Source organism: Callorhinchus milii, unplaced genomic scaffold, assembly GCF_018977255.1.
Source record: "Callorhinchus milii isolate IMCB2004 unplaced genomic scaffold, IMCB_Cmil_1.0 Scaffold24, whole genome shotgun sequence".
Taxonomy (NCBI): domain Eukaryota; kingdom Metazoa; phylum Chordata; class Chondrichthyes; order Chimaeriformes; family Callorhinchidae; genus Callorhinchus; species Callorhinchus milii.
In genome coordinates this window covers 7,697,635-7,712,069 of record NW_024704765.1, presented here as the reverse complement: position 1 = coordinate 7,712,069, position 14,435 = coordinate 7,697,635, and the positions used below count along the sequence as shown (strand labels likewise).

Here is a 14,435-nt window from a genome sequence, read left to right as displayed (position 1 = left end):
TGACCCCCTCGCTGTGAAGTGCTGTTTAGTCTATAGGTTTGGCTGACGTGCCGAGGATGTATGAAAGGCCCCGGTGCTCCCAGCAAAACCATCATGTTAATTGACATGTTCCAGATCCTGCTTCCGGGTGGGAGCTGAGGAGGGAGCGAGGGGAAAAGGGAGAAAGCGAGGGGAGGGGGGGAAGGGAGAGCGTGTAGTGGGGGAGAGAGAGAAAGAGAGCGAAGGGGGAAGGGAGAGAGCGAGGAGGGGGTGAGAGAGCGAGGAGGGGGTGAGAGAGCGAGGTGGTGGGCAAGGGAGAGAGTGAGGTGGGTGGTAGGGGGAGCGCGAGGGGTGGGAGGGAGAGCGCGAAGGGGGAGGGGAAGGAGAGAAGACATTCTGGAGCCTCGAGAGCCAAACTTCATTTTAGCTGAAGTTGTAATTTATTCCCATGAAAGCATTAGGAACATTTTGAAAGACAGTTGTTGTCAAGTGTAGTGACTGCTGTTTACGGTAGGTGATAGCAACGCCTTTATGCGGAGCCCATTTGTGAACGCCGTCCAGAAAGCCACACCCCCATCCAGCGAAGCTCACCCTGGCCAGTAGGGCTTTGGCTCGCGGGGTTAACGGGAGCCGAGTGGGAAGAATCCCAAACCTCCTGAACTAATCAGCTTCCTTGTGTGATAAATCACTGCCACAACAAACACTAATTCACTTAGCCGGGTCTCCACACCGTATTATTAAGGCGGTGACGCGGCACTTAGGTCTTCAGGACGGCACAATAGGCAGCGACGGAACTCTTCAATGTGTGTCGTGAAAGCAGCTGAACGCTTATCTCACTTATTTCAGAAGTGAGAGCCGATCGTAATTCAGGTTGCTTGGATGCTTTTGACCCACCCCTGCTCCAAAAAAGGCAAAGTGTCCCTTGACCAGGCTGCGTTTAACGTCCCGATGGCGTTGCTGTTTTCTGATAGAAGACCTTTGGAGTTGCTTTGGGGTCTTTGAGCTCGCAGTCTAGACTTGGCCTCCAGCGCGTGGCCGGTGGGAGCTCAGCATCGTCATTTACAGAGTTGCTGTCCTTTGGATGAGATTTTGCGTTGAGTCTCACACGACCCAACCCCTCCAGGCTTGGCTTTAGCCCGGCTCATTCATTACGGCAATCTTCCCCCCTCCCCTCGCTTTCTCTCTCTCTCTCTCTCTCTCTCCGGGCCAGAAGGTCGTGGGTTCAGGAAATGTGACACTGCTGTGTGACTACACAGTGCGGTCTGTCAGCACAGCCTTGCTAAACCCGGAGCCTGGCTGACAGCAAAGACAAACATAACTTGTGGAAAATGTCACAGCAATGTCAGCTCAGGGCATCTACCCGTCAAATAAGCACAGGGCGGGAGGGAGGGAGGGAGGGCTTGGACTTTAGGCGGCTTGACCCCTGGTTTGTGTTTTGGTTCACAATGTGTGTCACCCCGACTCAGCTGCCGTCGTGCTATTTGAGAAGGATTTCTCCCGATATCTTGGCCAACAGTGACCCCCAAATAAAAAAAAAAATCGGGTTATTCGCACAAATTGGCAGCCCATTCCCCTACCAAAAACACAGTCACTACACTTTACAGTAAATCCTGTGAAGCACTTTGAGACGTCCTCCCGACACGAAAGGCTCTGTGCCAAATGCAAGGATGATGATGGTGGTTATTATTATTATTATTATCATTATTATTACGATTCAGTGTCTGAGCGCGGTGAGCAGGTGTGTTGCTTTTGATAGCGTAGTGCTCTGGGATGCTACTCTGCATGAGGTGGTGGGGGGGGCGGGGGGCTGTATAAATGCAAGTTGTTGCTGTTGTTTTAACGCCCCTGGTTATCTTGCAGGGCGACGATTGAAGAGGTGGAGACCGATGTGGTGGAAATCGAAGCAAAACTGGACAAGGTAAGCAGAGCTACAGTCCAGACTCACATACTCGCACATTCACGCACTTGTACATTTACATACACACACACGCACTTACACGCGTGGGTGCTTACACACTCACGTGCTTACTCATTTTCTCACACACGTGCTCAGACACTCACATGCTCTCTCAACACGCGCACACGCACACGCACACACACACACACAAAAGGATACATTTTCCACTCACCCCTTAGAATAACGTAGAAAAAAAAAACACTGCATTGCTTTGGTTTCCCATCTAAGAGCCATGTGGTTTGCGTAAAGCTTTGTGAATAGCACCGAGTGAGTTTAAGTCCTGGTTTTGTCAACCTAGCGCCATGGCTAGGCGTTCTCGCTGAGGTGTAAGATGGAACGAAAGCCCTCCCCACCTCTCAACCTCCCCCCACCTCCATCTCCGCCGATCCCCCTCCTCCCCAACCCCCAGCATCGCCCACGTAAGAAGAGATTCACGCCCCCAAAAAATTGTTGCGGAGTTGAGGGGTTGGGGGTGATTTGGTTACGGTTCCTCGGGTTGAAGTGAAAGATGGACAAGCGAGTACCAGCACAGACACTGCGTGTGTGTGTGTGTGTTGGGGGGGAGAAAGAGCAGAGGAATGGGGATAGAGTGGAAAGCTGCAGTGGAGGAAGCGAACACCAGCACAGACACAGTGGTCCAGATGGTCTGCCTCTACTCTGTCATCTCTCTCGTTCCGTGTAGCTTACAGAAGGCTTCCTAGTTCAGAGACGGTCACCGAGGCAAGAAGTTTTAACGTGGGGGTGGGGGGTTTGGGGGTGGGGTCGAGAGGGTTTGCAGGCAGCTTACTTGGCACAGGGGGAACGAACTGAACTCCAGCTCACTGTAAAACCAACGACAAGCAGCGAATCAGTCGGTGCATTAACATCCTCTCTGGAAGCACTTGAAAAGCCAACGCAGCCGATAAAAATATCCCTGTGAAGGGTTTGCGAGCAGGACTACAAGTGTTTCAGACGTTCCGATGGCTTCCTGACACTGAACCTCATTGGTATCTCCGGCTGCGGAGAATTTTACACACCGCGTTCAACTGCTCTGGCGATGGCAGGGGAAAAGGTGCCGACTGAGGCTGTTTGAAGAGGCTGATAGCGCCTTGGGACGTCCTCCTGACGTGAAAGGCGCTATACAAATGTAATTTGTTGCTGTTGTTGGCTATTTAAGCGTGCCAGCCCGGCTCAGGCTGTCCCACTCTTCCCCATTAGGTCACCAAAAAAACTTGTCTTGACAAGAAAATGCAAAAGCTTAACTTCATTGTGAACGAGCCCATAATTACGACTGGCGATGTTGACGCAGCTTTTAAATCCTCAAGTCCTTATCATTCTATAGACCGCCAATGAGCAGAGGTTAGATGGGTCAGGGCACATGAGGAAGCGGACAGCTGAGCCTATGGTCTGAGCATAACTCCGCATAGCTCATGGTGTTTGGCTGAGTACATGCTTTTTACAACATACACACACATACACAGGCACACACTCACAGACACACACACACACAGACGTGTACAAACACGCACAAAGACACACAAACTACAGATCACATTTGTTAAACAGCAAACCTGCCGATGACTTGACGTTGCTTGACCGCAATGTCAATCCGGCAATATGTTTTTTTTAATTTTTTGCCCTTCGAGCAAAACGTGGAGTGAAAAAAAATGTCAGCTTCGGTAAAGTTTCGGCTGTTATCAAAGAAGGCGTTGCTGAAACCTGAAGTTCACATGTTTGCCATCTACAGCTAAAGACTTGACAGCTCTGGGAAGCACTTGGTGATGTTTCGATGTTCTGGGCACTGTATTCTATATTCTTTTGAATACAAGAAGATTTTTATCAGTAGTCTATTTTTCCGGTTGTGTCCTGTGTGACTTCACTGGGATAGATGCATGTTCCCTTATGGCTCAAGACGCTACTATCAATACTATCAAATCCCAGGATCTCTCCCACCCCCCCCCACCATACTTGCCTCCCTTTCCATCCCCTCCCCACCCCCAGTTCCACCAAAAATAGATGTGATCCATTCGAAGCCTCATCATCGTGTCTCAGATATCTGTGGTTCCCACTGGGAAACTTAATACTTGGTGACATTTGCCCCTTTTCTAGACTGGGCAAGTCATGGGGCTTAACTGTGGAGGTGGTGGTTAGAGCGCTCGCCTCGCAATCAAGCGGAGAGGACCTGGGGTTCCCTGTCAAAGAGACCAGAAATGCAGAAAAACTAAAACGGGCTTCAAAACGTGCAATCTTCTCTTACATTTTAAGATTCGGATGGCTAAGGTGGAATTTCTGCGCCCACAAAGCATCCAGAAATAGGAAAGGAGGAGGCAGAAAATAGTCCCTGAAGCCTTGCCAGCTGGAGCAAGGATACCGCAGACCGTGTGGAATTAGAGGAGCTCGTAACCCTTTTGCTGGAGATTAATGGACCGGCTTTCTGAAACAACTGGGAACTATAAATAAGGAGCGAGCGAGGGGTTTAACTGCAAAGCATGGAATTAATGTAGGCGCTGATCCAGGGCAATGAGAAGGGAGTTCTCTAGGAGTTGGGGGGGGGGTAGGGGAAGGGGAGGGGGGGTGGGGGTAGGGAAGTCAGGACTTTGAGCTCACGGTCTAGGCTGACACTCCAGTGCAGTGCTAGGGGAGGGAGTGTCGCCTTGTCAGAGTTGGCGTCCTTCAGATGAGATGTTAAGCTGAGGTCCCATCTACGCCCAATCAGGTAGATCTTAAAAATCCAACGGTGCTATTCGAAAAGAGAAGTGAGTTTCTCCCGGTGTCCTGGCCAACAACCCCGGCCCCCACGATTAAAAAGAAAATCATTCGTTCGTAGCTGTTTGTAGGAGGTCGCTGCGATCAAATTGGCCTACAAATGACACAGTCGTTCCATTTTGCAATACATCCCTCTGAAGTGCTTTGAGACGTCCTCTCGACGTGGAAAGGCGCTGTTTTAAATGTAAGACTTATTATTATTATTTAGCTCTGCGATTGCGAGAAATGTGAAACGCTGGGTGCACAGCTGAATGAAAGTCAAATAAATCAGCCCTCTGTGTCATTTGCACTAATGGATACCACATGGTTGTACATTCAGAGACATTTCCTGCTCTTATCCCACACACACACTCAGCTTAAATTTGTGTTTCATGAGTCTGTCGCAGCCAGTCGACTAATGTGAATTTTTTTCAGCCTTGAGTTTGTTTTGCTGGGGTGGGGGGTTTGGACCAAAACTAATAATGATTCACGATGTATAATAAATTGCAGTTGTTCAAGATTTTTAAAAAATTATTCATTAAATTCCCAGTCTCCTGGCACACAATTCTCGATATTCTTTTGTGGCTGGGATTCTTCCAACAACAACTTGCATTTATATAGCGCAGGATAGGGTTCCTGCAGTTCCTGGGCTACTGGTATAGATGGCGAGGTCACTAATCGATTAGCGGTGATTAGCTTTATGTTTCGATGGTTGAGCGTTAACTTCATTCTGGAGTCCTGTAGCGTATTGGTTAGAGCACTCCCCTCACAAGCGAGGGGACCTGGAACCATTCCCGTGGGGGGGGGCGAAACGTTAGGCAAGTTTCCTTACTCCACACGCCTCTTTTTATCCAGCAGTAAGTAGGAACCCCTTTGTTAGTCGAGTGGCGGATCGCTTTTCCGGGGTTGATAATCCCTTAACAAAAATAATAAAAAGAATATTTGTGGAGACGCTGCTGTGCGCAATTGGCTGTCACGTTTGTCCCACAAAACATACAGTCAAATCACTTTACAGTATATCCTGTGAAGCGCTTTGAGACGTCTCGAAGACGTGACAAGGCGCTATATCAAATGCGAGGATTATTATTATTTTTATTATGATTATTATTGTTGGAGAGTCAGCCTAATCTGTGAGTTCAAAGTTCCAACGTGGGTCGCCTGCAACCCACAACCTTCCGATTCAGAGGCGAGAGTGCTACCGACTGAGGCCGGTCTGATATCAGGAGCATTGCTCATAAGATGACACATAAAGACAGCAGCGCACAGCCCAGGCTCAGTGCTTGTGAGGACAACTGATTTCGGCTCAGACTTTGAAGAGTGGGTGAACTTTCCTTTATCCTGGGCCCATGATTTGGCCGAGCTTCAGAGGCATTTGGTTTGAACGCGAATCGCAGCTTAATGTTTTGTTTTAATCATAACTCTTTCGTTGTGTTAAGCGTTTCCACATGTTTATCTCAGATTGTAGGCCTTTTGTTTCTGTCGGAGTGAACTCTTGCGCTGTCTGGAGAGGCTTGCCAAGTCCCGGGTCTCATCCTGGGGGACACAAGGCGGTTTACTCTAACCTCCTGTATTCGGATCTTTGCGGCAAAGTGATTAATGCCAGCGTTAATGAAGAAAGAGCCGCGAGTTTACCCCCAGATTGTAGCCCAGTCGTTGTTTCAGAAATTCGACAATCGCACATTTCTTATGAAGAAATCTGTTAGGGAGCGCCGTAAAAGTGGCCACCTCTTCCCCTCCCGTGGCACTATTCGAAAAGAGAAGGCCGTTTCTCTAACCTGGTGTCCTGGCCAACAAATCCCCCAAATAAAAAATTGTTCGTGCAGTCCATTCCCTGTTTGTGGGACATTGCTGTGCGTTTGCCTACAAAATGCACAGTCACTGCACTTTGCAGTGCATCCCGTGAAGCGCTTTGAGACGTCTCGAGGATGTGATAAGGTGCTGTATCAAATGCGAGATTATCATCATTATTATTGCAGCCAGGAAGTGTTTGGTAACCGAGCTTGAATGCCATCTCTCACTCACACTCTCTCTCTCTCTCTGTCTCTCTCTCTCTCACACGCTCTGTCTCTCCTCTTCGTGCAGTTGGTGAAGCTGTGCAGTGGGATGATCGAAGCTGGCCGAGCCTACACCGTCGCCAACAAACACTTTGTGACCGGCATCCGTGACCTTTCCCAGCAGTGCAAGAAAGACGAGACCATATCGGTAAGGAACGGATTCCACCGCCCCCCCCCCCACCCCACACCTCCGCCCCTCTCCCTCTCCCCCACTCTCCTCCTCTTCCCCCTTCCCTTTTCCCTCGCCACACATGGAACAATACAGCCAGAAATAATAGTGATAATTTCAGACATTCTGTGAAGCATTTTAAGACATCTCAACGACTGTGATAAGGAGCTACATCAAATGCAAGGATTATTATTATTGTTAAATCTCAATGCGAAGCTAAGATAATAACGCAATTTGCGATGATGGATGGATGTTTGCGGGAGGGAGGAGGGGGAGGGAGGGGGTTGGGGTGGGGTGGGGGGCTTGTTGGGTAGCGGGGGGAAAGCTGCTCTGAAACATCGCAGTTCTTGCCTCAGTGACTTGTACTAATTCCCGTTTCCCAGTCAACATTCCGACCTCTCCCCTCTCTGTTCATTTCAGGAATGCCTGGAGAAGTTTGGAGAAAGTTTACAGGAAATGATCAACTACCACATGGTAAGCTCCGGGACGTTACACCGCCAAGGCCGCAGGTCTCGGAATTCCATCCACTCTCAGCCTGAGGGACCTTGACATTTGAGGCGTGGAGAATTTTTTTGTGGGGGGGGATTCTTTTAAAAATCGTCCCGCATTCGGAAGCCGTTTCGTCTTTGGGAACTGCGGAAAAACAGCTTTCAAATCAAGATCCAATTTGAGAATTCCCCACAAGTTGATGGTGGGACGGAGGTGGGAAAGGAGTGGCAAGGGGGGAGAGTGGGATTGGGTTGGGGGGTGTGGGGGGCACGAGTTGGCTGAGTGGAGGGTGTGGGTGGATGGGCTGGGGTGGTGGGTGGAGCGGGCGGAGGGGGCGCGAAGGTGCGATATGAAGGGGCACGAAGTTTGGGACGAGGATCTGAATGATGATGGGCTGGGGGACAGGGAGCCGATGGGGCCAGTCATCATGTGGCAAACATGTGCTGAGGTCGCTCACTTTGTTTTTCCTAATACTCGTCCCGTTGGAAGAACCAGCCTTTCTTAATCACGCTCACTCCAACCTGGTCTGATCGCCATATGTGACATCCACATCAGGTTTTCCATGTCCTTACCACGTGGAACTTTACACCAACAGCCGGCCAACACATCACGTGGTGCAGTTGCCTTGGGTGGGGTGTGGAGGGCGAAAACATCAGTTCAATGCCTCCTGCAAAGGACAGTGTTTACCCCACCCACCCCACCCCCTCCACCAACCCCCTCCCAACTACAGCAGCAACAACTTGATTTAATATAGCGCCTTTCACAAGGGGCAACCTCTCAAAGCCCTCTGGAGCTGAGCTAGTCTGAGCTGGGTTAAGGCGCTAGAATGGGCACTCAATCCAGAGGGGTTTCCATTCGCAGCACAGCCCAGGCCCCAGTTTAATACAAGACAAAGTTTTCTTGTGGACTAACGGACGACGCTTTGCGACGAGTAGATTGCCGTTCCCGACAGAAAGTGACTGAGGCGCAGTTAGAGAGTATCGGAGGCCGGAAACATTGATATACTGTATATAATAGGGGATTATCAGAAGGTGGCCTCGGCCACACACTGGGATCTGGGAGGGCGGCCAGGACTGGGGAAACAGAGGTAGCTTTGTCACAGAGATAGGGATTGTGTTGGCGAGTCTGCAGAACATTATGTGAATAAAGATTTATTTGCGCTGACTCGAGTGGGCAGCCGGCATCGTGTGAAACTCTGGCCCGGATTTAATTTCAATATTCAGGGCTGCTGTTGTTGCAACTAACTGCTTTGCTCTAGACTGTCTTCCTCACACGCCATCCTCCGCAGGCTCAGGGGTGAGCTCTGTATAATAATAATCGCAATAATAATAATCGTTGCATTTGGTCTGTTCTGTGAAGCGCTTCGAGACGTCTTGAAGACGCATTAAGGAGTCCTGTAGCTCAGTGGTTGGAGCACTCGCCTTGCAAGCGAGACACCTGGGTTCAATTCCAGGCAAGGGGCGAAACCTTGGGCAAGTTTTGTTACTCCACACAGAGCCTAATAATAATCATTCCAAAAAACAAAACAATAATAAATTGGTCATTTTCAGTCCACGGCTGTTTGTGGGACGCTGCTGCGCGCAATTGGCTGCCGTGTTTCGCCCACAGATATACGGTCAAATTACTTCACAGCATATTCTTGAAGCGCTTTGAGACGTTGAGAAGATGTGAAAAGTGCTACATCAAATGTGAGGATTATTATTATTAATATATTCCAGAGTTTCCGAGGTTGGTCCATCTGGTCCTCCCTCCCTCCCTCTCTCCTTCCCCGTCCACACTGCGACATCCCTCCCTTTCTCTGAAGCACGGAGAGGGAATGAGCGAGAGCGAGAGCTTCATGTGCGCTCCAGATGCCCAGAAATATGCTGGTTCAGTTTGACCACAATCAGGGAAAAGAATTCCATCAGCACACTCCGGGAAAAGCTGGGGAAATCTTCGGAGAGCAAACACAGCAGGAGAGCAGGTCGTGTCGGTAATTATTACGGATTGAGAATGCAGAATGCAGGGCTCTGATGGAGGCATCTTGTAGCGTATCACAGATATCTCTTATAACCCAAGCACTGCAGCGTTAGCTTGAGCTCCAGCTAACTGATAAACGCTTCCAACTCCCCATTTCCTCTCCAGACTGTGAGTCAGCAGCAATAATAAGACCACAAAGCATGGAGGCTGATCCTTTGGAACGCAAAAGCCTGATCCAAGCCAATGCAGTGTTGATAGAATATCCAACTGGTCCATTTATTCCCAGCCAAGCCTTTCAGCCAAATGTCCGTCCCAATATGGTGCTAGCACTGAATAAGCATCGGTGCTAATAATAACAATCGTCGAGTTTGCCACAGCACCTTATGACGTCAAAATGTCCCCAAGTGCTTATACAATTCAATGCAATTTATGTTTCACTCCGCAGCTATTTGTGGGGCCCTGCTGTGCGCGACTGGCTCTCGAGTTTCACCCACACATTACACAGTCAGTTCACTTTATAGTATATCCTGCGAACCAGCAACAACTTGCATTTATATAGCGCCCTTCACCCCCGTTCCCTCTCCGTGCTTTAGAGAAAGGGAGGAGGGACGTTGCAGTGTGGACGGGGAGGGAGGAAGGGAGAGAGGAAGGGAGAGAGGAAGGGGAAATAGATAGTAATCGATCTGGAGAGGAAATGGGTAGGAATCCGAATCGCACATCGTTGAGACGTCCTGAAGATGTGATAAGGCCCTATATCAAATGCAAGGATTATTATATTATTATTATATATATTAGATTATTATTCACGTCAGAGAGGGAAACAGCCCAAACACAAGAGCAGAATTCAGAGGGAGTATCGTCAATGTGCTTGCGGTGTGATGTTTCGCTTTGAGATGTTTCGATGTTACCGTCCTGTGGCTCAGTGGTTAGAGCACTCGCCTCCCAAGCGAGAGACCTGGGTTTGATTCCCGGGCGGGGCGAAACGTTGGGCAAGTTTCCTTACTCCACACGCCTCTGTTTACCTGTCAGTAAATAGGAACCTGGTCGTTTGTTAGTCGAAGGACGGATCGCTTTTCCTGGGCGCGATAATTCCTTCAAAAAAAATAATATTAATAAAAGTAAATCGGTCACTTCAATCCACGACCGTTTGTGGGACGCTGCTGTGCGCTGCCCACAAATTACACAGTCAATTTACTTTGCAGTATATTCTTATTATAGGCGCAGGATCGACTGCAAAGACTAGATTGTAAAAATCTCGTGGCAGAATTGAGCGGCAAAAAAAACATATGCGAGACGGTTTCCAAGTCTGTCACTTTCTACCCTCGAGACTTCGCACCAGATCCACTGGGCAATGAGAGCGTGTAATTACATTCTTAAATCTCATTAAAACCCGACTGTTCTCATTTCCTAATTAACTCCAACTGTCGTTTCCCCCCCCCCCCCCCCCCCGTCTGAGCAAAAAGAGATAGAACCCGATAGACTCTGCATCTGAAGTCAAGCGTTCCCTTGTCTCAGGTGAACCAGACACGAGTCAAGCAGTGGGACCAGAGGGTCAGGGGCGAAGGGCAACTTTAGGTCAGACATGATTTGTAAGCCCTGGAATGGTTCAAACCCCCCCCCTCCCCCCCAACGCCAGGGAGTTTGAGCTCACAGAAGGTAACGGGCAGCCGCGAGGGTTTGCTCGTGCCTCGGTCGTCATCGCAGGAAGCCGGTTGGGTTGGGTTGGGTTAGGGTGTTTCTCCAATGCTATAAGGGAGGCCGCGCTATACATGGGGGTCCCCCCCGTAGCTTTTAAAAGGGAAATTAGACAAAATATTTGAGGAGGAGAAGAAAAAATACGAGAAAGCTCCCAATTTGTAGGGGAAATGACAAGAGGAGTGCAACAACAACAACAACAACAAAATGTGAGAAGATATTGTTATGCAGTAAATGGCAGATACTGACTGGCTCTCTCTCCTCTCTCTCTCTCTCTCTCTCCATTCCAGATTCTCTTCGATCAGGCTCAGAGGTCCGTACGGATGCAGCTGCACAACTTTGTGAAAGAGTAAGTCCTACACCTGAAAGAAAATTCATGGAGTGCCATGGTTCGATTCCCGGGCAGAATGTAACTTGGGCAAGTTTCCTTACTCCACAGGTCTCTGTTTACCTGGCAGTAAGCAGGAACCCGGTTGTTAGTCGATTGGCTCCCTCCCTCACTCTTTGACTGTGTCTTTGGTCACCTCCTGACCAGCCCCAACCCCTTCCCTCCTTCCACACGGTCTCCCTGGACGCTCCCCTTTTCCCCCCCCAATCTCCCATTGCCCTCGGCCTCTTCAATGCACCTGGGCACGACAATAGCACTTGCCTCACGTTCGTTGCAAAGTGTTAGGGGGTGGGGGGGAGTGGGGGGGTGGGGGAGAAGGCAAGAGGGAGAAGTGAGGACCCTTTGCCCATCATGGTTTGCCTCCCCACCCCCCTCACCGGCTTCCCTCTTCCCCCACCTGACTGCCTGTTGTTTGCGTGCAGGGACGTGCGGAAGTTTAAGGAAACGAAGAAGCAGTTTGACAAGGTGCGGGAGGACATGGACCTGGCGCTGGTGAAGAACGCTCAAGCCACGAGGAGCAAGACCCACGAGGTGGAGGAGGCCACGGGGATGCTGACCATGACACGGAAATGCTTCCGACACCTGGCTCTGGATTACGTCCTTCAGGTGAGTGAAATGAACCGGGCGGAGACGGATGGGGAGGGGGAGTTGGGGGAGGGGGGGCAGAGACGATCAGCGGTTGGGGGAGAGATGATGAAACACACAACACCCACAGTCACTGTACTTTACGGTATATCTTGCGAAGCGCTTTGAGAAGTCTCAAAGACGTGATAAGGCCCGACATCAAATGCAAGAATTATTATTTTTATAATCCCTGCATTTGACCCAGTGCCTTTCACGTGGGGGGNACGCCCCAAAGCGACTCGCACGATACGCTGCAACGTGTAGTGACTGTGCACAGTCAAATCCCCACATACAGCCATGGAGCGAGGGAGTGTTTTTTCCTTTTATCTTATCTGGGAGATTGTCGTCCAGGGCACCGGGTCAGAGAGAAAGAGAGAGACAGAGAAACTGCCATGAGAATCTTTAACGTCCGTCTGAGATCGGGAGAGGATTCAGGGGGAATGGGACGGGGGGGGAGGTGCGAGGGAAGGGTGAGCGGGGTTTGCGGGCGGGAGGGAAGATGGGCGGGGGGAGAGGAATGGATGGCTCTGCAACAGACTGGACGCAAACCAGAAGTCACCCACGTGTCACCCAACCAGCACCCGGCCATAGGTGCAGTTTGTGTGTTCACCACTCGATGGCACTGTAATACAATGAATGGACCCCACCCAGGCGCACCCCCCCACCACCCAACCACCGCCCCCCCACCCCCCACCCCCCACCCCCCACCACAACGTGAGGCATCACAGAGATACGCAGCCCCGAGAGCGAACAAACAATTCCCCGAAGAGCCCACCCATCCAAACGCACGTACATACGCGTTATGCATGCCCGTAAACACTGGGCGCACACACGTGTGCAAACCGTACACGCTCACGTGCCCCCCCCATCTACCCCTTCCCCCCCCCCCCACTCCCCACCCTCCAGCCCGGGAAACCAACTGTTCGAACCAGCAGGGGGCACTGACGAGTCTTACCTTGACTCTGTTTCAGATCAATGTCCTTCAGGCAAAGAAGAAGTTCGAAATCCTGGACTCGGTAAGGCATCGTTCTCTGCTTTCGGGCCGCTGCGGATGTCACTTCCTGCGGATCGCGTACGCAGGAAATGATTCAGGTTCGTAGGTGAGGCCGCGCTACAGAGAGCCTTTCAAGCGGAGCTGAAAAAAATCTCACCGCACTTTGCGAACTGATAACAACAGCCACAAACAATAAACCTTGCCTTTGATACAGCACCTCATCGCATCGTCGCGACGTCTCAAAGCGCTTCGCACTACGTACTGTGAAGTGGAGTGACTTGTGTGTGTTTTGTTTTGTGGGCGAAACGCGGCAGCCGATCGCGCACGGCAGTGTCCCACAGGCAGGCGTTAATAAACGGTTAGAAATGAACCGTGGGTGCAGGCGAAATCGGGAGGAAAGGGGAGAGAGAGGCGGGAGCGAGTGGGGGAAATGTACCGACCCCGCAGAGGACTAACTCTCGCTCTTTCCTCCTTCCCCTCAGATGCTATCCTTTATGCACGCACAGTACACGTTCTTCAAGCAAGGCTACGACTTGCTAAATGAGTTGGATCCTTACATGAGAAAGTTAGCAACAGAGGTGAGTGAGCGAGCGAGACCTCCTTTTAAAAAAAAAGTCTCCGAATATGTCTTGCTTCTACAGAGAGGAAAAGCCTTTGTTATATAACACCTTACATAAGTGTGTGGGGTTGGACATATAAGCACCGGCGAGGACCATTTGGGTCGACAGGGGGCTGTTTGGTTGCTGCAGATTCTATGCAATTCTAGGTAAAAAAAAAGTTGTAAAGAAACTGGGAGTGGATTTGCCAGGATTTGGAACACAAGATGGTCAGGGCAGAGAGGATGGATTCACAGCCGAACGACTTCAGCACTTAAGGGAGAGAATGACCTTTTGAAAAAGGACGCATCTGCCAGGGCAAAATCTGCCACAGAGGACAGCCTCCGAGGTTCAAGGCGACTGAAACGCCATTCGAAGCGGTTAAAAAAAATAAACCCTCCACTAGGTTAAAAGATTATTTATTCAACGCAGAGCAATTTCAGGGGGCAATGAAGAGGTTTGGTATGTGCTTCTGCCGGGCACCACGCCTTGTCTCCCTCCTCCCTCGCTCGGTGTCTGACTCTGTCACTGAGTGGCGTTCTGAGCCGCTATCCTACGTGAAAGGGGGCGCTGTCTCAATGCAAGTTGTTGTTGTGATTAATAATAATAATAATATTCCTTGCATTTGATTTAGCGCCTTATCACGACGTCTCAAAACGTTTTACAGAATACACTGTAATGCGGATTGACTGCGTATTTTGTGACCAATTGTGCACAGCCGCGTCCCCACAAACAGTCGTGGATTGAGTGAACGAAATTTAATTAACAATGATAGAATCATAGAAACTTTCTCCTCGTCTCCCCTCT

The 14,435-nt window shown here is 50.1% G+C and overlaps 1 protein-coding gene and 1 non-coding gene across 3 annotated transcripts in view; both read left to right on the top strand.

The window, feature by feature from the left end:
- The window catches only part of acap3a (ArfGAP with coiled-coil, ankyrin repeat and PH domains 3a), an 81,873-nt gene that overhangs the window by 37,585 nt on the left and 29,853 nt on the right, over window positions 1-14,435 (top strand). For both annotated transcript variants that reach the window (XM_042343622.1, XM_042343620.1), the window contains exons 2-8: window positions 1,840-1,897; window positions 6,743-6,862; window positions 7,304-7,357; window positions 11,317-11,375; window positions 11,837-12,020; window positions 13,010-13,054; window positions 13,515-13,610. In XM_042343622.1, the coding sequence (XP_042199556.1) occupies window positions 1,840-1,897; window positions 6,743-6,862; window positions 7,304-7,357; window positions 11,317-11,375; window positions 11,837-12,020; window positions 13,010-13,054; window positions 13,515-13,610 (616 nt within the window). The remainder of the gene's footprint in view (window positions 1-1,839; window positions 1,898-6,742; window positions 6,863-7,303; window positions 7,358-11,316; window positions 11,376-11,836; window positions 12,021-13,009; window positions 13,055-13,514; window positions 13,611-14,435) is intronic.
- trnag-ccc lies at window positions 10,240-10,312 on the top strand. The gene has a single exon. It is a non-coding gene; the product is annotated as a tRNA-Gly (tRNA).